Source organism: Miscanthus floridulus, chromosome 4 (genome assembly GCF_019320115.1).
Source record: "Miscanthus floridulus cultivar M001 chromosome 4, ASM1932011v1, whole genome shotgun sequence".
In the NCBI taxonomy this organism is placed as follows: Eukaryota; Viridiplantae; Streptophyta; class Magnoliopsida; order Poales; family Poaceae; genus Miscanthus; species Miscanthus floridulus.
Window position 1 is genome coordinate 116,770,620 of NC_089583.1, and position 22,986 is coordinate 116,793,605.

At 48.4% G+C, this 22,986-nt stretch overlaps 2 protein-coding genes and 1 pseudogene across 2 annotated transcripts; all 3 read left to right on the plus strand.

Moving 5' to 3' along the window:
- The first annotated feature begins 1,834 nt into the window (after positions 1-1,834).
- Positions 1,835-8,217, plus strand: LOC136549168 (uncharacterized; annotated as a pseudogene).
- Positions 8,218-8,823: 606 nt separating this feature from the next.
- Positions 8,824-12,238, plus strand: LOC136550466 (1-Cys peroxiredoxin PER1). The gene is made up of 3 exons (XM_066542048.1): positions 8,824-9,103; positions 9,187-9,437; positions 11,620-12,238. The coding sequence occupies exons 1-3, from the start codon at positions 8,986-8,988 to the stop codon at positions 11,932-11,934; spliced, it is 684 nt and encodes a 227-aa protein (XP_066398145.1). The 5' UTR covers positions 8,824-8,985; the 3' UTR covers positions 11,935-12,238.
- Positions 12,239-21,100: 8,862 nt separating this feature from the next.
- LOC136550464 (peroxidase 2-like) lies at positions 21,101-22,728 on the plus strand. Its single transcript, XM_066542046.1, has one exon. It carries the CDS (start codon positions 21,435-21,437, stop codon positions 22,626-22,628), a length of 1,194 nt encoding a protein of 397 aa, XP_066398143.1. The 5' UTR covers positions 21,101-21,434; the 3' UTR covers positions 22,629-22,728.
- Positions 22,729-22,986: the final 258 nt, after the last annotated feature.

The window sequence follows — 22,986 nt, forward strand, 5'->3', positions numbered from 1 at the left end:
GACGCTTAAAGCGTCATATAAGACTTTAACAGAATGAACCCAAATAAGAAATTGGAAGATACACTATCTTTATAAAAGATGGGGTGATCTAGGGGAGCATGGTATGTAGAGATCTATGACTTGAAGTGAAGCGGGACTGCATGCCCACTTCAGTAATTCAAAATAATGAATTTCTCGATACCTATTGATATTGTATGACTTATACAATACCTGTTGTCGGCTCTTCAAAAAAGGAATAATATAAACAAGGATCTTATAATACATGAGCCTGCAAAATCAATTGCCTCTTGGCAATGAAGAGCAACAATAACCCACATAAAAGTGCCAGTAGTTGAGGCCCCAGAAGGTCTCAAAGAATTAGTAAACCGGTTTTCTGACGACTATGAAGTCTATGTTAGTGAAGAAATTCAAATTGAGGGTGATCCCACCTTATTTGAAGAAGCCATGAGAAATGTTTACTCGTTTGAATGACAAGAAGTTATGGAAGTTGAAATGAATTCGATGAATACCAACGATGTTTATGACTTAGAAAAAATTTCTAATGGAGTCAAAATAATAGGCTGTGAAAGGATCTACAAGATAAAATGTGACTCAAAGGGAATGTAGAAAGATATAAAGCATGACTTGTAGCAAAAGGCTTTACGTAAAGAGAATGAATAGATTACGATGAGAGTTTTCTCTCCAATCTCATGCAAGGATTTTTTTAGAATCATAATGGTGTTATTGGCACATTACGACTTAGAGATACATCAGACTGATGTAAAGACGACATTCCTCAACGAGGATTTGTATGAAAACGTTTACATGGCACAACCCAAAGGTTTTGTCGTAGAAGAAAAAGAACGTGTGGGATGCCGTCTATAGAAATATATTTATAGGTTAAAATAAGTCTCTAGACAGTAGTATTTGAAGTTGATGAAACGATAAGAAAGTTTGGGTTTAAAGAAAATGAGAAGGACAATAGCGTTTATGCGAAGTTCTAGAATAGAAAATTCTTTTTCCACATCCTGTGTATAGATGACATCCAACTCACTAGTAGTAATGTTAATCTGATATTGGAGAAGAAGAAGTCTTTGTCCTAAAGTTTCAATGTGAATGATCTTGGTGAAGCCTCATTGGTTCTAGGAATTGAAATTCACCGAGATAGATAAAAAGGGGTATAAGGACTATCGCAAAGGCATACTTAGAAAATATTCTAAAGAAATAAAATATGCATGTGAGTAAACCTACACCTACTTCTATAGTCGAGGGTAACAGATTTGGGAACTTTCAGTGTTTTAGAAACCGATATGAAACCGATCAAATGAACATAGTTTCATATGCTTCAACTGTTGGAAGCTTAATGAATATACAAATAAGAACTTACCCTAACGTAGCTTGCGTATCCGGGATATTTTGACAGAAGTCCAATCCAGATATAGATCACTAGAATGTAGTTAAGAATGTCTTGTAATTTTTATAAAGTATCACAGGTCTCATGTTGAGTAAAAAATAACAAGTACTCTCAAATAGTTATGGGTATAAATGTTAAGTTTTAGCGAGATGTATAGTGAAATACATAGTAGTTGCTAACACTCTCAGTTGAAGTATTATTGTGGAAAAGCTCCAATAAAACAGTTGTGATGTCATCAATTCCAAGCAGATAGCGTCCCCTCACGTGGACCCACCACCAAGGCACCAACCTAGGCAGGCACAGCACTGTGCTTCACACATACTCCACACTTCCAGAGGCTCACAGTCATAGCAACTGACAGCTCCTGCTCCCTCCAGCAGCATTAGTCCATCGCGTCAACCACCAGCACCACCAGTCACTCCCCCAAGGCCCCAAATCACGATGGAGCCCGCGGGCACGATCGTCTTCGTGTCCGTCGACGTCACCAACTTTGGCTTCAACGTCTTCTCCGTCGTCGTCCCTGAGCCCGCGTCCACCGATGCCGAGGCTGGTGTCTCCGCAGTGGAGCTCGACAAGCGGCACCACACGGACGACATCTCCGTCAACTTCAACGCCCAGTTCGCGGACAATGACGGCGACGCGGTCGCGTTCGTGTTCGAGCGGACGGGGGCAGCGAGCCTGTTCCTCTCTAGGCCAGGGTCCGAGCGCCCGGAGCCGCTCCCAGCCACGGAGGGTAGCCTGTTCCATGACCGCCCCACGGTGCGTGGCGGCCGGGTGTACTTCGTCTCCGCGCACGAGAAGCCGGACCAGCCGTTCCAGAGCTGGGCCACCGTGTACGCGGCGCGTGTGGGCGTGAACGGCAAGGAGGGGAAGCCCGAGAGGCTCACCCCGCGTGGCGTCGTGGACATGAGCCCCGCCGTGTCCGCCTCGGGCGACCTCGTAGCTGTCACGGAACCGACCAATTTATAAGAGCACAAGTACAAAAACAATCGCCGAAACGATCAAATTCTCGAACTTGAGCCCATATAAACCCGGTAGTCAACCGAAATCTCGAAGGATTTCAAACCAACTTGCATACAACTAAGATCACAGTAATTCAACATAACATATCGTACGTTACAACATTTTGCATACGTTCGCAAATAGGTTATATCATCACAGAGTCATTGTTATTACAAAACAAGTCTTGTAAACATGCGGAAGCAAATAGTTTAACTCACACACCGAGTTCAAATACACATACTGGTTTGCTGATCATAGACCGCAAAAGCATTCAGATAAGAGAAAAGAGATCATGCCCATGATCTAGTTTTCATCACCCGCCGGGTGGAGACAATACTTGCAGAATCCCTGATATAGAAGGTCATCTGCAACAAGAGGGAATAAACCCTGAGTACGGGAATATACTCAGCTAGACTTACCCGTCGAAAACCAAACAAATGACACCAAGGATTATGCATAGCTTAATGTAGTGGAGCTGGCTGACACTTTCTTTTTGTAGAAAAGCATAAGTAAGAATGATCAACTCTTAACCTGAACTAGCAGTAACTTTTTAGCCATTAACCTGTCATCTATATTAGCACCTGTACTAAGCAATCATTTTATTAGGGTGCAAACATTAATAACCATATTAGGTATTCATTGTGGCAACCTTATCATCATCCATTTAACAATATCGTTAAATTAATTGAATCTATGTTGCCGCTGCTCAGTCAAGTTCTCACTATCCGGGAGAGACGACGATTCGAATCGATTCCTATCCAGCTAGAGGGGTATTCCTAAACACAAACCCTGCTTCCCCCGTCAGGGTCGCAACAAGTCACCTTTGGTACAATTCAGGAGTCGCGGGTCCAAACAGATCGGCATTCTCAGAGAACCACTCTGCCAAGGTTGTTCGGGACTCTAACCCGCCTTGGACTTATGCCAATGGCTCTCCGCACATCCTTACTACCTCCAGAGTGCCGCCACTGCTCGCGTTCCCGGCCTGAATCGAGCTACTAGGCTTCGTGGTCAGAATGACTTATCCGGCCAGCTAAGTGTTAGGCTGCGTTCAACATGACATGAGGACGTACAGCGTATCGATCCTTAAACAACTCAGACGGAGTCACTATGTTCAAACCTACACAAGACCCCGCCCGGTCTTAATTCATTATTCACATGGTTCTTTTCCACGATAGCAAATATAGCCAACCGTAATCCACCTCATCCTAAAGCTCGCAGGTGATAGGAAATCACCTGACTTCTACCGCACTAAGCATGGCTAAGCATTTAACCCGTTCCTGAACTTAAATAGGATTCCAGTGCGATGTCTGGATAAGGAAGTATATATAATACAGCAATTGGTTCCAACCAATTCCTATACTTAATGCATCATCAACAATAAAAGATACTCAATGTATTTGTAAAAACATGGAAGGCTTAATATGCTCCAGGGCTTGCCTTTCAAGAATGAGGAAGGCTGGTGGTCAGGGCACTCGGGCAATTCCTCCGCGGCGACTGCTTCATCGGGTTCCTGCACCTCGGGTTCCTCCTCGTGGTTGGCTCCCTCAAACTCTAGCAACGTCACTCCCTCCGGCACACCTATTGCATGAATGCGCAAGATAAATATCATGGATGCACATGAACGAATGCCAGGGATGCTCGGGGAATGCACATGTTCGCTGTAGTTTGCATATTCCAACTTAAGCCCTATTCAATCACTTTACTTACCAAGTTTATACAACCTAATGTATAATTGCTCATCTTCAGTTAATGACCTAGCACCTGCACCTAAGCATATTCTCAAGTTAGGCTAACCCCTAAACAATCAACGAGAACATTGCAACCACATATACTCAAGCAATTGTATTTTAGCAAAATGAATACTATGTAGCGGTGCAGTAAACTAGCCATAACTGGAGATTTATAAATCCAAATGATATGCAACAAGACAATCTAGAAAGATTATAAAATTGTCTACAATACATTTTCAGACCTCAGAGCATGATTCAAACCTTTACCAGGTCGAACTCATAAATCAACAGAACTCTGTCCTCACAAGGCAGAGAATAAGCAAAGACTGGAACCTAACTTTAAACAGCTGTAGTTTCTAAATTACTGGGCCAAATGCCCTCAAATTTTGACAGGAGCTAGCTACCTAATTTATCTACAACTCTTGTATTCATCTCATTCACAGAAAACCAAAATATCATGGGGAACTTTCCAAAGTCCCCAGATCTGTTCAGAGGGACATAATGCAAACAATTAATTATTAACTTATGATATAAACACTTAATTGGACAAAACTAACTTTACTGATATATCACACATATCACAAGAACACCAGAAAGTAGGGTGTTCATCACCAAAACATTTCTTTTAATACCTTTCTTAATTTATTTAATTAAATAGAGGAAATAGTAAACATATATGAAGCTACACCATTAAATCTACAAAAATTACAGTAAACCCTGCATGCCCTAAGTAGACTACCATAAAAATTTCACACCATTTTAGTAAGTACAACAGCCTACACAAAAATGGTAAGACAGAATGGCTTAAAATGACATAATTAGGAAACCTTAGTGAAAAGGGTCAAGCAACAGATTTCATATTTTTCCTAGCATCCTTAGGGTACTAGGATACTCTCCAATAAATTTCATGGTCAATGGATTCATAAATAATTTACTAAAATTCACCCAAGTATCTACCAATGATAAAAAGAAAATCTATAACTCAAAAACTACACATGCAATGACTCTCAAATTTTAACCAGAGCTTCTACTATACAAGACTAGCTTACCCACAAAATTTCATAATTTTTGGATCACAGAAACTTAAGATATGATTTAAACAAGTTTGCATGCATTCAAAAACACTTTTCAAGTTCCTATTTAATTCATCTAAAATTTCTACATAATATGCTCAAGACATATTTTTCTTAAATACTAGACCTAATTGTGAGTCTAACAAAATTGGAACCATCCAATTTGAATTTACAAAACAGGAGATACAAAAATATCAAATCAGCATTCAAAACTGCATTTTTGAACTAGCCCTATGACTACACAGTCACTGACGTGTGGGACCCGGCCGTCAGCCGGACCCACTGGTCAACGACAGCGAAGTAGGGGAGGCGGCTGCGACGCGCGAAAGACGGCGTAGCTCGCCGGCGGCTACTTCACCGGCGATGCGGAGGGTACCTCCGTGCTCGCTATGACCTACCACGTCAAATGACCTACTAACTCTAAGCTCTAGCAGACTCGAGGTAGGGCAACCATGGCGCACGGCTGCTCGGCGGAGCTCCGGTGGTTCGGCTCAACGGCGATGGCGACCGGATTAGCACAATCTCGGGCTATGCCGAGTTTCCCCATCCCAATGTGAATCTAGTGCACCCCCCTAAGGACCCGCGATGGTCGGAGATGGGTTGGCCACGGTGACGGGCTGCGGCGGCGACATTCCGACGAGGCTGTGCGCGGCGGGAAAGCTTACCGAGCACGGCTAGCAAGCAACCTTGGGTGCGATGCGACGGTGGATACGCGGAGGAGCTAAGGCAGTGGCGAATGGGCAACGAGGCGCGAGCTTGCTCGACGAGGGCGGAGCTGATCGGTGGCAATGGTGGAGCTGCGGCTTCTCTGTTGCTGCGCTCGGTGGAGGCGATGGAGGAGCAGAGCGCGCGGGCGAGCAGGCAGGCAGCAGTGCGTTTCCCATTTCAAGACGGCCAGCGCGCGGCGCGGTCAGGGCGAGCCGAGCGCGTGGTGGACACGCGGCGGCCGGTCTCTATTGCCGGTCGGCCATGACCGGTCTGAAGCTCGCGTTTCAGCGTTCATCGAGTCCGACTGACAGGCGAACTTTGACACCGATTAACTCCTAAACCGTGACATATTAGAAGAAACAATGAACATGAAAGTTGTAGCCCGTACTTCCATCTTCAATTTCTATTTAAGTGCCAAGGACTAATTCTCAACGAATACAGAGTAAAATCGAGCCAAAGTTAGCTCCTTCAAACTGTAATTGCAATCAATACTTAGAAAAATTCTTAAGTGAAGAATCAGCCCTGATTTCTGGCTTGTGGGCCCAAATTGAACATGTTGTGCACATTTTCATGAGATGGCCATAAAATAACTTTTGTTCCTTACATAATTCTCTACATCTTTGCTTTAGGTTGCTCAGACATGCAAACATCCTAAGCCACACTTTTTAAACAGTCAAACAAAAGGTTCAGGGGTCAAATTTGGTCAAACCATGACTTGGAAACCTAATTAGTCAAAGTGACCAACATGAACAATGTTCCAAAAGACATTCTATGTGTAACTAAGTTACTTACAAGTATTTCTAGCCACACCATGCATTGGTCACACAAGAATCAATCAAGGTATGTACTAAAACAATGAAAAACACAAAAAAATATTGCAAATGTTTCATAGTTATGTTTCACATGTTTCATGATCTTGTTGCATAGTATTAACTAATCTTGTTTCACTAAGTGAGTGGCACATGTTGCACTCAAGTGTTGCACACTTTACATTTCATAAAAGAGACAACACACATGAAACATACAACATGTTGCAATGTTTCGAAATCATGTTTCATGTGATATAAGTTCACGAATGGATGCATGATGCTCATGTTCATGAAATGCAGTGCAAATGTGGAAGGCAAACACCTGAGGTGTTACAGTAGCCGTGGCGTCATAAGGCGACCGTCCCTGGGCGTTCGACTTCCGGGTCCTGGTCCCGCACCTGCAGCCGGTGCGGAGCCCCCTGTCGTCCCTCCGGATGCTCCGCGTGAACGGCACGTTCCCGTCCTCGCCCGATGCGGCGCACCTCGCCGTGAACGGCGACTTCTTCACGACGCCGGGCGTCATGGTGCTTCGCTCCGACGGGTCCAGACGGTGGACGGTGAGCAAGGAGCCCAACCTGTTCTACACCACCTGGAGCCCCACCGAGCCCGGGGTGGTGTTCACGTCCATGGGCCCCATCTTTGAGACCCCGAAGGCGACGGTCCGGATCGCGCGCGTTGAGTTGGACCCGGCTGACCTCACGGACGACGACCGCGGGGAGGTGATCGGCGCGATGGTGCGGCCGCTGACCCGGCCGGAGGCCGGCAACGACGCGTTCCCAGCGGTGTCGCCGTGCGGACGGTGGCTGGTGTTCCGGTCGGGCCGGACGGGGCACAAGAACCTGTACGTCGTCGACACGGCGCGCGGCGAGGACGGAGGCGTCCGGCGGCTGACGGAGGGCGAGTGGATCGACACGATGCCAAGCTGGTCGCCGGACGGGAGCCTGATCGCGTTCTCGTCGAACCGGCACGACCCGTCGAACCCGGCCGCGTTCAGCATCTACCTGGTGCGGCCCGACGGCTCCGGGCTGCGCCGCGTGTACGTGGCCGGGCCCGAGGGCAGCGCGGAGGCGGACAAGGATCGGATCAACCACGTGTGCAGCCCGGACTCGCAGTGGCTGCTGTTCACGGCCAACTGGGCAGCGTCGTGGCGGAGCCCATCTCGGGGCCCAACCAGTTCCAGCCGTACGGGGACCTGTACTTGTGCCGCCTCGACGGCTCGGGCCTGCGCCGCCTCACCTGCAACGCCTACGAGAACGGCACGCCGGCGTGGGGGCCCGCCAGCGCCGGGCTCGGGCTGGAGTCGCTGGCGTTGGGCCCGCCCGCCGGGGAGAACGCCTTGGGCCAGTTCGACGAGCCGCTGTGGCTTACTTGCGACGTCTGATGATGACTCTCAGACTCCGGTCTCCGGATTGGGATAATAAGAATCATGACGCTGTATCGCTGTTGTGGACGCCCCTTTTTTTGTTTCGTTGCTGAATAAAAAGGGTTGTTTCACGTTCAAAAAGGAAGAATAAAAAGGTCGTGCTTGCGTGGACTCCATTATCCATTGTCAGCTAAAGTTGCGTTTCAGTGGAGTACGGAGTGTACCTGTTATAGTTGGGTGAAGTGAACGTCTAGGGCTCTTGGCATTCACTTGATGCCGACCGTTTGGTTGCACGTAACATCAAGAGGAGGGTACAAACTACAAAGTGCAAACCTTTTCAGCAGGGATGCCCCCATGCACACCACACAGATGAGATGATCGATGACGATGACCATTTGCAGGCAGCAGTAATGGTGTTTTGGCGAGTGGGCTGGCTGTACCTACATGCTTGCACAAAGGGGGGGCCACTTAGCTGGTTTTAGCGCATCTTTTTTTTGAGAGAGAGGAGGTTTCAGCCCATCTGAGTTCAAAAGAGCCCGTCTAAGAGAGATTCCACCCAAAACTGAATTGGGCTCCAAAAACTAGTTGAGCCCATTGTTGCATGGGCCGAACTCCTTCATTACAGCCCATCACTAGTTGAGCTCCGGAGGCCGACGCAGGTGCCACGAGGCTAGCTACGCGGCGCCCATGCACCGCGCCTGGGTGCCACTTCTCAACGCGGTCTGTCCGTCCACCACCGATCTCGCCAGATATATATGCGCACGCTCGATCAGTTCCTTCTTCTCTCACTGAGGTCTCCATTGCGCGGAGTCGTCAGCAGCTGTCTTCTTGTAAGACAACAACATCGACAAGCTAGCTAGCTACTCACAGTGGTACAAGCTCGCAGCGCACTTCGATCGGCGGCACCATGCCGGGGCTCACCATCGGCGACACCGTCCCCAACCTGGAGCTGGACTCCACCCACGGCAAGATCCGCATCCACGACTACGTCGGCGACGGCTACGCCATCATCTTCTCCCACCCCGGTACTATACGCTCGCTCGGCCATATGCTTGCATGCACGCACATTCTGTCCATCTCTGTACTGATGCATGTCATGACACAACAGCCGACTTCACACCGGTGTGCACGACGGAGATGGCGGCGATGGCGGGGTACGCCAAGGAGTTCGAGAAGCGTGGCGTGAAGCTGCTGGGCATCTCGTGCGACGACGTGGAGTCGCACAGGGAGTGGACCAAGGACATCGAGGCGTACGGCGGCGGCAAGCACAAGGTGACGTACCCGATCCTGGCGGACCCGGGTCGGGACGCCATCCGGCAGCTCAACATGGTGGATCCCGACGAGAAGGACGCCAAGGGGGTGAGCCTGCCGTCCCGCGCGCTCCACGTCGTCGGGCCCGACAAGGCCGTGAAGCTGAGCTTCCTGTACCCGGCCACCACGGGGCGGAACATGGACGAGGTGCTGCACGCCGTCGACTCGCTGCTCACCGCCGCCAAGCACGGCGGGAAGGTCGCCACGCCCGCCAATCTCATGTAAGGATTCCTTCAGAATCATAATAGCATTAGTGGCACATTACGATTTGGAATTACATCAGATGGATGTAAAGACGGCATTTCTCAACGGAGACTTAGAGGAAAATGTTTACATGGCACAACCGAAAGGTTTTGTCATGAAAGAAAAAGAACGTTTGGGATACCGCCTAAAGAAATCTATTTATGGATTAAAACAAGCTTCAAGACAGTGGTACTTGAAGTTTGATCAGACAATAAAGAATTTTGGGTTTAAAGATAATGTTGAGGACAATTGTGTCTACGCAAAGTTTAAGAATGGGAAGTTTATCTTCCTTGTCCTATATGTGGATGATATCTTACTTGTTAGTAGTGATGTCAGTCTACTACTAGAGACAAAGAAGTTTTTGTCCTCAAAATTTGATATGAAAGATCTTGGTGAAGCTTCGTTCGTTCTAGGGATCGAGATTCACCGAGATAGAAGTAAAGGGGTATTAGGACTGTCACAAAAGACATACATAGAAAAAGTCTTAAAGAAATTCAGTATGCACAAATGTAGTCCCTCACCTGCTTCTATAGTCAAGGGCGACAGATATGGGGATTTTCAATGCCCCAGGAACCAATATGAGATCGATCAAATGAAAGTGGTTCCATATGCTTCAGCTGTTGGAAGCTTGCAATATGCTCAAGTGTGTACGCACCCTGACTTAGCATTTGTTATCGGGTTACTTGGCAGATTCCAGAGCAATCCTGGAATAGAACACTGGAAATTGGTAAAGAAAGTCTTGCGTTATTTGCAAGGAACGAAAGGCCTCATGATGACATATAGAAGATCGGATTCACTCCGTATAGTGGGATATTCAGATTCTGATTATGCGGGAGATAATAGAAAATCCACGTCTGGATATGTGTTTACTCTCGCAGGGGGAGCTATTTCATGGAAAAGCTCAAAGTAAACCGTCACTACATCGTCCACAATGTATGCCGAGTTTGTAGCATGTTATGAGGCAACGGGGCAGGTGAACTGGCTAAAGAAGTTCATACCCGATTTGAAGGTGGTTGACGACATCAACAGACCACTGAAGTTATACTGCGATAATAATCCAGCAGTACAGTATGCTCACAACAATAGGTCAAGTGGTGCTGCCAAACACATTGACATAAAGTATTATGTTGTGAAGGATAAAGTTCGGGATCAAATGATAAGTCTTGAGCATATAAGTACCGAAAAGATGCTCGCGGATCCGCTTACAAAAGGCTTACCACCCAACGTGTTCAGAGAACATGTAGTCGGCATGGGTTTAAGGGAAAGCCTATGATTCCTGAACTATAAAGGGCTCAAAAGTTAAAGTAACTATTTCAGATCAGAGATGTGCATTGTAGCTGTTAAATCTATCGGTGATTGACCGTGACGATGAGACATGCTCTATGCATCATCTGTGAAGAAATGAGTAAGGATAAAAGGATTGAAGTTTAAAGTTTAAAGATAAAAGTAATAGTGAGATCAAGGGGAAGAATGTTAGATTGATCTCCTAACCAATAAGCCCAACGACTTATTGGGCCTTGGTCACGCGCCCTGATCGGGGGCGCCCAACCCTACATGGTTGGTGGGCCCCCCGTCGCACTGCGCTATATAAAGAGGTGGGGGCCGGCGGCTCAAAGGACGAGGTTCGCCGTGAGCCGCAAACCCACCGACAAACCCTAGACCGATCTAAGAGGGCGCGCAGCCAGCGATGGGAAGCTCCGCTGACTCTCGCCGTCGCCACTGCTACGCCCCGTCTGCACTGCATCGACGTCCGTGCAACCTCTACTCCACCCGTCGCTGCCCGTGTGCTGCCTCCATCAACGAACCAGTGATGGCCAGCTCAACCGCGACTTCATCCGAAGGCTCAGGTTCAACACCAGCATCTCTACCCTATCTCCCACTCTCTACTTGTTCTAGTTCATCATGTTCAACAGCAAACCGTCTAGATCTACCCTAGTCGATCCACAGTTTACAACACCGGCAGCTCAACATGGTGGACCCCGACGAGAAGGACGCCAAGGGGGTGAGCCTGCCGTCCCGCGCGCTCCACGTCGTCGGGCCCGACAAGGCCGTGAAGCTGAGCTTCCTGTACCCGGCCACCACGGGGCGGAACATGGACGAGGTGCTGCGCGCCGTCGACTCGCTGCTCACCGCCGCCAAGCACGGCGGGAAGGTCGCCACGCCCGCCAACTGGAAGCCCGGGGAGTGCGCCGTCATCGCGCCTGGCGTCTCCGACGAGGAGGCCAGGAAGATGTTCCCGCAGGGGTTCGAGACCGCCGACCTGCCCTCCAAGAAGGGCTACCTCCGCTTCACCAAGGTCTAGCTAGCCGGTCGTCTAGGTGTTCGACCGACTGTTCGCTGCCGGTCGGCCGGCGTCGTCGCTCGTTAGTCCGCGCGCGCGGATCTCTCGTGTCACCTGCTGGTGCTTCTGAAGTCTCTATATGGGCTCTCTATGTATGTGTGTATGTTCTAAGTATGCTGTAAGCCTGTAACGCCACTCGTCTCGTGTAGTGGTGGAGAACAGTAGTGTCGTTTAGCAACGTCCATGTCCTCTCTTCTGAACTTGTCGCGCACATCTGTATGTGTGCGATGTACTTACGTGTCGTCTGCCCGTAATCGGAAGTATCCGCCTGTGCGTTCTGGGAAAAAAAGTTAAGTGCGTGCATACTGCTGTCCCTCAACCGGTGATGCGTGTCAGCGTGTCACCAACTCACGACGTCGGCGTTTGGCTCGCCGGCAGCCCATCGACTCGGATCCCTTCGGGCTTAGATTCCCCAACACAGCAGCGGCCATCGTTCTCGGGCTGGAGAAGCGCCGTAATTACAGGAGCCTTCCGAGACGGGATCACACGGCCACCCGAACTGATTTCTGCGCGACGCCACTCCTGCCATTCCGCCGAACACCTCGAGGGCATCACTTCCTTGCCTCATCTTTCACAAGCCAGTGATGCCCACACTGCACAATAACACCTCACAGTCACAGCGTCATAAAGGATAGCAGGGCCACGTACAATGGGGAGGTTGCAGCCTTGCAGGACGACAGCACCGCGTCGGCATAGATGCCACCGTCTCCGTGCCGGCGAGATGACGAGGGGGAGCATGCGCGGTCATGCGGATGACAGCCAACAAGCGCCGCTTGTGTCAGTCTCTCGGAGCCAAGCTCCATGCGAGCTACACGAGCGAATAGCCCTCTTGGAGAGGCGCTTGGCAACGCGATCTGCAGCCTCTCCACGCGTCCTCAGTCAGAAAGGGTATGCACGGAGTATCGTTGGACAGTGTACCATCTAATTTTTTTCACCAGCAACAGGCATTGTACGAGCCAGCCATTAGAGCGTATTCAAGAGTTTCCAAAATCCACATTTAATCTAGATTTTTTTAGTAAGATTGAAAAAAATATCTCCCCGACTTTTTATCTCAACTTCCAATCTTTTCGCATTAGGGAAAATCAATCTTGAAACGATACGTGCTCATCTAATAGATCAAAGCTGACATGGTGGGCGGACATTTTTTAATGAAATTGGTGGTGGACGGACATGGAGAAGAATAAGGAGAGATGATATGTTTCCATAAGGAGAGACGATGTGGCTCCTCCTCCGCCGCTCGCCGTCTTTCTAACCGGTGTGTTGTCTTCTCTCCCCAAGGCCTAGCGCGGCCTAGCATGGCCCACCGTCCCCACCTCCCCCCTCATATATAAGCGCACGCCGTGGCGGCTCTCCCTCACACCCTGAACCCTAGCTCATTTCATTTCATCTCGTCGCGCCGCTCTCGTCTCGCCTCGCTCTCGCGGTCTCGGCTCTGTCCTCCCCGACTCCGGTGAGGTGACCTCGACGATCAGCCTGCCGCCGGCGAGCAGCTCCCTACTCCTCCTACCTGATCCCCTCCCTGCTCCCTCTCTGCCTCTCCCTTCTCCCTATCCCTATCTTCCCTTTAGATCTCGGTGATTATATGAGTTCATGTCCCCGTCTGCCCCTCCTCCACGGCTCGTTGTCCTTCTAACTGGTGTGTCATCTTCTCTGGGTGGCCCTCGTCTTCTTCGGCACCGGGCTCCGGTTGCACAGGTACAACCCTAACCCTAACCCTAACCCTAACCCTAACCCTAACACTAACCCTAACCCTAACCCTTCTCTTCTTCCATTGATGAATGATGATTGATCTATTCTGATATATTGTTTTCCTCCTCCTTCATGTCTTTACGCAGGTCGGTAGCCGATGCATCGTCCTCTAGCTATGGCATAGAGCGACCAAGGCGGCACCGCGCACCGTTGAGGAACGGTGCTGGAGAGCCCTCTGCGGTCGAGGGGGCCATGGCTGGTGCTGATGATGAGATCGTCTGGTCGCTCACCGGCAATGACGATATCATCACGGCAGGCCTAGCACCTGAGGATGACGACGACACCCAAGGATGCTACTGCCTTGTTCAGTCTAGATGACGGCAGTGGTGAAGGGGCGACGGCGATTGGGACCTCGGTCTGGTCCAATGGCTCAACTCCATCTGTTGCTGGTGCTGGTACCTCTTCTGGACCTGGTGTTGGTAAGCGTAAATCTACTGTGTGGGTTAATTTTGATGAGATCTATGAGACTGTGAATGGTAGAAAAATCTGCACTAAAGCTACATGTAAAATGTGTAAGCATACTTTGTCTGCTAGATCTAATGCTAGCACTAGGCACTTAAAGAGGCACCAGAAATCTTGTAGGCAGAAAATTGATCAAGCTGCTAGGGTTCAGTCTAAGCAGCATATACCTCTGTTATATTCATTTGCATTCATTCTTAATCCTAGAGTTAAGATGAGAGATTTATTTAGAGTCCTGGAATTACTTAAAGAGAGCACTAGTTGTGATTATACTTCATGTTATGCTGATGTGAAAACTGAAATTTACAAGTTATTTAATAAATATGAGAGAAAGTTTGGTGCAGCTAGGAGTCAAAGGGTTGCACAGCCTGTAAGCCATACAGGTAAGAGAAAACAGGCATGGGAAAGAATCTTTGGAGGCCCTAGATCTGTTGTTGGTCCTTCCTCTGTCTGTGCCCCCACTTTATTTTCATCTGCTACTGCTAATGAGCTCTCAGTTTATCTGGACAGTGACAATGTCACTGCATATGAGGATGATTTTGATTTACTTCTATGGTGGTGTGACCACAAACTAACCTATCCAATCCTATCTATAATGGCTAGAGATATTATGTCTGTTTCTGTTTCTATTGTCTCTTCGGAATTATGTTTTAGCTTGATAGGAAGGATAATTGAAGAGCGCCGCCGCCGTCGCCTGTTGCCTGAAACTGTGGAGATGCTGGCATGCATAAAGGATTAGAGTTGGGAGAAAGCAGATTACAACATGTGTTGACAACCAAGAGCTGGAGGACTCCTTCAAGAATCTGTACCTCGACCATGATGCAAATGGGGCTGCCGGTACTGCTAGTTCATCTGGGGCTGGGGCTGGTTCATCTGGGGCTGGTACATCTAGGGTTGCAGGTTGCTGGTAATTAATCAGTTATCTCCATTTTGCATCTGTCATCTGTGGCTGTGACTGTGTGACTTGGGACCTTTGAACAATGATGGAAGACTTATTAAGAGTTATGCTGCACTCTTTTTCTCTTTCTAGAGTTTCTCACAAGGGTGAGTTTTACCTAGAAAACTTTTTAATGAGGTAGCATTGCACAAACAACCCAGTTATTTTAATTCTCTTGTCTTCTTTGGTTGTTTTTGTTAGAAACTTAGAATTGAGAATTTATGACTGTGATCAGTTTATTACTTGTGATTGTGAATGTGAAATACTGAAATGTGAATGAGTTGTGAAATGTGATTGTGATTGTGACTGTGATCAGTTTGAGGTGTTTTAATGACACTAGGCTGTGGGCTGGCACGACGCGCGAATTTGGCCGTGCTTACTAGATTGGCACGGCACGGATTTCGGCCCGTAGGGCCGTGCTTGGGCCGAAGGCCTGGCACGATGCCCGGAAGGGCACGGCACGGAAGGCACGGCGTGCCGTGCCAGCCCGTCCCCCAGCGGGCCGTGCTTGGCCCGGGCTGGCCCGTTGGCCATCGAATATGATTTAAGCAATAAGTATATGATTTACTCCAAAAGAAACTCGCATGCAGTCATACACGAATGTGACCTAAATATAGTATACTAGTATATTCAATAGTTGCATGTTGAATGTACGTCAATATTCATCAATGTTCAGTATTTTTAAGTACCTACTATCATATCAGTAGTAGATCTCATTTGTCAGTATTTTATATGTTTAAGTATCTTCAAATATGTTGTCGGTTTTTTTATCAGTAGCTTGGTAGAGCCAGTACTATAACTTCGGTAGTTACTAGTACCTCTAAGTTGTTACCAGTATCTTCGAGTATTTTGTCGGTATCTTCAAGTATTTTTTTGTCACTACCATGGTACAGCCGGTACTGTAACTTTAGTAGTTGCTAGTACCTTTAAGTAGCTATCAGTATCTTCAAGTATTTTGTCAGTATCTTTAAGTATCTCGTCAGTTTTTTTCCATAGCTTCATACACCCGGTACTATAACTTCAGTAGTTGCTAGTACCTCTAAGTAGTTGTCAGTATCTTCATGTATTTTGTCAGTCTCGTCAATTATTTTGTTAGTAACTTGATATAGCCGATACTATAACTTCAATAGTTGCTAATGCCTATCCTCAAGTATTTAGTCAGTATCTTTAAGTATTTTATCAGTAGCTTGGTACAACTGATACTATAACTTCAAGAATTGCTAGTACTTTTAAGTAGTCGTCAGTATCTTCAAGTATTTTGTCAGTATCGTGACTCTAGTAGTTGTAAGTATCTTGTTAGTATTTTGTCAGTATCTTCCGTGATGTCACCGGTGGACACCGTAATGACACATTTCGTCAGTATTTTGTCAGTATCTTGCCATAGTTTTCAACATTTCACAGTATTCAGTATCTCAGTATATGTGAGCACAGCCATTCATGCGAGATCTGAACTGGACGCCGGCAACAACCATTCATGCGAGCACGAGTTCGGTAGTTAGCTTCAGTATTCCACATGATTCCATGCCAGTATTCCTCATTTTTTCTCTTTTTTTTTGCGTCCAGTGTATGCTAGCTCCCCTGAAATCCTAGTTTACAATAATAAACAAGACAACAGTTGCGAGTACATCCAAGCCATAGACCGATTTCAAAGCTGATGCTTCTCACACGTAGACTCACTGACCTCGAAGGCTCGAACGGTCGCACCATTTTCTTCCATCGCTGATTGGGCCATGGCTGATGTTGCTCCATACTCATGGCCGGTGGCTAGCTTCGCAGGAGGCATTCCAGGCGCCGTAACTCGATTAGCAGTTATTAGTATTGCTCAGTAATTCCTCGATTCGAGTAATTTTCTGTAGCAGTTCAAACCATGGCAGGCCAGATTAAACCTGACGCCGGCGGAGGCACCACCAGGAGATTGACGCCGGTCGCTGCATCAACGAGAAAAGCAACTTCGCGTGAGGGACTCAAAGCGCATGGGGCGTCTTGCAGGCTGTGCTGTAGTGGCCGCGCCTGTGCTATTCCGGCCGTGCCTGAGCTTTGAAGGCAGCGGATCGGAGGAGCCTGGAACTCGGAGCCTCTCGGAGTGGCGCACTGGTAGGACGAGGAGCCGCGAGGAGCGCGGGGCCGGCGGCCTCCGGTGGGCGAGGCGCTCGCGGGCTGACGGCTGGAGGCTCCAGCGGCAGTTGGGGCGCAGGCTGGGGGCGGCGCCGACCTGGGGGTGGACGCGGCAGGAGGCACCGATGTGTTTCGTCTGCAGTTGGTCGGGTGGAGTCGGACGGTTGGTTGGTTGGAGTAAGACGGGGGCGGGCCGGTTGGTTTAGGCGCATCAGATGTGTCTTGGTGTTCTAACACCGAAAATGTCACGACTCTGACGTCCGACGGTTTCTGGATGCGCGTAAGATAAGGATTGATATGGCACCGCGCGTTCTCCTCCACTCGTCTCTCACGGCCTTATTCGTTTGCACTGTAGTTTATTTACCAGGTACCGTTCCTCCATACGTTTGCTGCCGCTGCTCCTCTCCTCTTCCTCTCCTCCCCCATGGTTTCAGGAGCGCCGCACGCCCTTGACTGCGCTCCGCAGCGCCGTGAGCTGGCGGCGGCGCTCCTCCCCGCCTTCCGCCCGTCCTCCACACACCTCGCTCCCTCCCTGGCCGGTAGCGACGGCGTCCTCTCCCATTCCGGCGTCCTCCTCCCCCACCACGGCGGCTCCTTCTCCCACACCGACGCCTCCTTCCTCGACGTCGGCGTCCTCCTCCCCCACCCCGGCTCCCTCCTCAACACCGGCGACCTCCCCCACCACGGCGGCTTCTTCCCCCACACCGACGTCTCCTTCTCCGAGCCCGGCGTCCTCCTCTCCCACCTCGGCTCCCTCCTCCCCACTCCGGCAGCGCCCCTCCCCGAAACCGGCGTCCTCCCCCACAGGGAGCTCCGGATGCCCTCAGATCTAGCGGCCATGGTGTTCCCCATGCAGGCCCTCTCTCCCCCCTATATGTTGCAATTGTATATTTCAGTTGTTTCAGATGCTTCAGAGGTATGTTGCAGTTAGGATGTTGCACAAGTATATCAGGGGATGTTTTGCCCATGTTGCATTTGTTTCAAAGGTTTGTTGAAAGCACTGTTTCAAAATGTTTCACTTGTTTCTAAACGATATTGCAATCGTTCTGATCTGGATGTTTTCATATGCTTCGCACAAATGTTGCAATAATACTTCCAAATTGTTTCAATTGCTTTAATCTCATGGTGCAGTAGTTGTTCCATGTTGTTGCAAGTATTTTTTATTCGAGCGTTGTTTCATATGCTTGACACCAGTGTTGCAATAATATGTTCCAAATATTTCAGCTCCTTTAACCTATTGTTGTAGCAGTTGTGTTCCGTGTTTGTTGCAATAATATGTTCATGGTGTTTCAGCTGCTTCAGCCTAATGTTGCAGTAGTTGTTTTCGTGTTGTTGTAATAATATGTTCATGGTGTTTGAGCTGCTTCAGCCTAACGTTGCAGTAGTTGTTTCTGTGTTGTTGCACTTATTTTATTCCAGCTTTCTATGTTGTTCGGCCGGGGGGTGAGCCAGGTGGTCGGGGGCGCGTGGCTCGCCGGAGGGATATTGGACGGAAGCATTGGGGGCGAGCGGATGGGGGTACTGTAGTCAGGGGAGCGATGGGGCATGCTCGTCGCGCACGTGGGGCGGTGTGAAGGCGGACGCGGTGGGCTGCGGGGGTGAGCTAGGGGCGCGCGGGGCGTGGGGAAAACGAGCACAGAAGAGAAACGGGGGAGCAGCGTGGGCCTCCGTCACGTAGACGTGCGGGGGCTTACGTCCGCGGCACCGTCCGATGGATCGGTATCCATGGTCATCCGGACGATATATATATATATATATATATATATATATATATATATATATATATATATATATATATATATATATATATATATATATATATATATATATATATATACACACACACACTACCCTGTAGCTGGCTACAAAATAACTTATTCTGTAGTCACTTTGAGTTACGATAATTACTATGTTAATTTACGAGATTACAGTAACTCCATACTAAGTGGTTTACTGCAACGTTATGGTAAATATCTCCATGTGTTATAGTAACCCAACTATCGTAAATATGTATTGACATTATCGTAAATTAGTATATAAAATTATTGTAAATGGAGGTGGCTACGGAATAACTTATTTTATAGCTGGCTACTGAATATACTCTCCCGATATATATATATATATATATATATATATATATATATATATATATATATATATATATATATATATATATATATATATATATATAACCATATTCTATGGCCAGACCCAACGTGCGTGTCTGATCCTGCCCAAATAGACTATCCGTCCCACCTGACCCAGGCGCATGCGCACTATTATTATAGGTGTACACATTTCTCGTAAATATAAGTGTACTTATGTTATGGTAATACAATAGAAAATTCTCGTAAATATTCTTGTGCAAATTCTCGTAAATATTCTTAGTATAAAATGTTTGTAGTACATGTTTCTCGTAAATATCAGTGCAAGTTATGGTAACCTGGAATTATGTTTGTCAGGTGGGATTTTTTAGTGCACTCAGCTGATGCAGGTTGAAATTTGATCCCGCCCCCCCCCCCACCCCCACCCCCACCCCCGTTTTGCAGCCTCCGGTCTCCAACTGCACAATACAAAGTGTTCTCCAGCGACTTCAATTTCATTATTTACATCCAACTGTTGGCTTAGTTAGTATCTGATCCAAAGCCATGGGAGGGTGTTCTAAATGATTTAGAGCACCTTTTTTTCACTCAAATTCTGGATGTAAATACATAATATAGTTGATGTTCCTATCAGTGTGCCATGTAACCTCTAGCTCGAGTATTTTGTTGCATGTATATTTGCCTCGGTTCTCTGCAGTCTATGTATAACTTGTCAAACCTCAACTATAGTACTGCAGTACATTTTAATATTTGAATGGAGTATACATTCTAGTAAATAATTCTGCAAAAAAAATCTAGTAAATATATTATCGTAACTACACTTGGGGCAGAAAGGCATAGATTCTAGTAAATTATTATGTAAATATCTAGTAAAGATTACTGTAAAAATCTAGTAAAAATTACTGTAACTAGTACGGGTAGAAAGGCATAGATTCTAGTAAACAATTTGCAAGTAGTAAATAGATTATTGTAAAAGAGGTAGCATAGATTCTAGTAAACCATTTAAAAATAATTATCATAAAACGTAATTGGCGGATCTACAATATGCCAGTTACTATAATCACGGAACGAGAAAATTGCTATAATAAAGTGCATGCAGCTCTAAATAATATTAACGGCGCCGGGTGCCTTTCCGTACAATTCACACGGAGTCAACGAAATCCCCGCAACCATAAAAGATCCGAATGAAGTAGTAACATCCTCCTGTAGCTGTAATAATGGTGCCACTGTGAGATTTTCAAGAATCCGATTTTCCAGCATCTCATTAAATGTCTCTCTCTCCTCTTGTCTCGTTAATTCTCTCTCACCTATTTATATCTCAAATGCAGTCGGTGACCTCATCATGTTCCTTTCCGCCGGTGGTGTCTCCTTCCTGCAACCGGCGACGCCCCTTCTGCCCCGCGACGGCCCCTGCCTTTCACCCGGTGTCGGCGACAGGCCCAGCCTCGACCCGGTGGTGGCGGCGGCCCCTCCCCTCAAACTGGTGGCCGCGTTCACGGAGTAGCGGCGGCGGCCCCTGCCTTCCACCCTCCCCACCGGCGCACATCAGGAGAGCGGCCCTCCCCAGGACGTCACCGTCACGGCGCTCTAAATATTATTTAGAGCGTAGGGCTCTAAATAACGATATATGTATTGCACCGACAACTAACAACCTAAAAATTCCCAACTGCAAGAGGGTTGATGAACTCCAAACATCCCAAGCTAGCAATAGCTAGCTGTATATACTGGATAATAAGCTAGCTGTATATATGTCTTGGTTGAGGTTTCAAAATAATCTAGCAAGTCTTCTTGTTGACCAAAACCACGAAAAGTCAATTCCTCTCTCGCAGAGAACCAGTGCCGTCTAGCTTATTTATTAGCTGTGTGCTCTCCATGTCGTTCCTGCTGAGTGTTCACCGCTACGACGTGCGCTCCAAAAACATTCCGATTTCCGAACACGCTCTCCAGTAGTCTAGTCCCCGCGCAGCAGCTATAAATAGACGTGCAACGCAGCAGCCCCCCTTCATCGCAACATTCCAAGCTTTCTCTCTCCCATTCATCTCTCGAGCTGATTTTATCACACACTCGAGCGCGGAACACTAAGCTAGGCAGGTGCAGGGATGGCCGCTAAGCTCGCCGTTCTCGGCACCTTAGTGCTCGCGCTGCTCGGTTCCGTGTCGTGCCAACAAGCGGGCTACGGCTATGGCGGCGGCAATCCTACTCCTTCTCCTACCTCGACGTCGACGCCACCTGCTTATCCTCCGACGAGCCCGACACCGAGCCCGCCTACCTATTCATCTCCAGCCCCGCCGCCACCAACTGCATACCCTCCGACGCCGAGCCCGCCCACCACCTATCCTCCTCCTCCCACACCTGCTAGCCCACCACCACCTGCCGCTGGGTCTGGACTGAGCGTCGGATACTACAACGACAAGTGCCCCCGCGCGGAAGCCATCGTGCGGGACGCCGTGCGCGCCGCCGACGTCGGCATCAAAGCCGGCCTCGTACGTTTGTTCTTCCACGACTGCTTCGTCCAGGGCTGCGACGCCTCCGTTCTGCTGAAGCCCGACAACGACACCAACCCGCAGCCGGAGATGCTCGGCATCCCCAACCTGAGCCTGCGCGGCTTCGAGGTCATCGACGCGGCCAAGGCAGCGCTGGAGGCGGAATGCCCGGGCGTCGTGTCCTGCGCCGACATCGTCGCCTTGGCCGGCCGCGACGCCAGCGTCTTCCTCAGCGGCGGCGCCATCAACTTCACCATGCCCGCGGGGCGATACGACGGCAAGGTGTCGCTCGCCAGCGAGACCCTCCCCAACCTTCCCCCGCCGTTCGCCGACGTCGCGCGCCTCAAGGCCATGTTCGCCGCCAAGGGGCTCGACACCGTCGACATGGTCGCGCTCTCCGGCGCGCACAGCATCGGCCGCTCCCACTGCTCGTCCTTCAGCAGGGACCGCCTCCCGCCCAGCAACACCTCCGACATGAACCCGGCGTTCGCCACACAGCTCAAGGCGAACTGCACGTCGCCAACCGGCGCCGACAACACGGTGGCGCAGGACTACAAGACCCCTGACCAGCTGGACAACCAGTACTACTGGAACGTCATCAACCACAAGGTGCTCTTCGCGTCGGACGCCGCACTCCTCAAGTCAGGCGACACGGCAGGGCTGGTGTATGCGGCCGCCTTGTTTCAGCAGAAGTGGGAGGACAGGTTTGGAAAAGCCATGGTGAAGATGGGTGGCGTCGAGGTGAAGACCGCCGCCAATGGAGAGATCAGAAAGATGTGCGGCTACGTTAACAAGCCCTACTCCGGTTGACGATCGACGATGGTCAACTGAGCATCCTCATATTTCTTGCTCTATTTATTTCAATTCTTTTATTGGGTTTCAATCCATTTTTGTTTCTTGATTATTTTGTTGCAAATTTGATTGTACTACAATTTGAAATTTCAGCATGTACTCAAACAAAGCACTGTTCATAGTACGTGAAATTTATCTTGTCGGTTGTGCGCTTGTGCCACCGTACGTCTTCTGAACTATTCGCAAGCTGGTACTTTTTTGCGTTTTAAATTATAAGATATTTTGGTTCTTTAGATATATCACATATTGTTTTTACTATATATCTAGATATAATTTATATCTAAGCATATAAATTATATATCAGAAAAACCAAAAC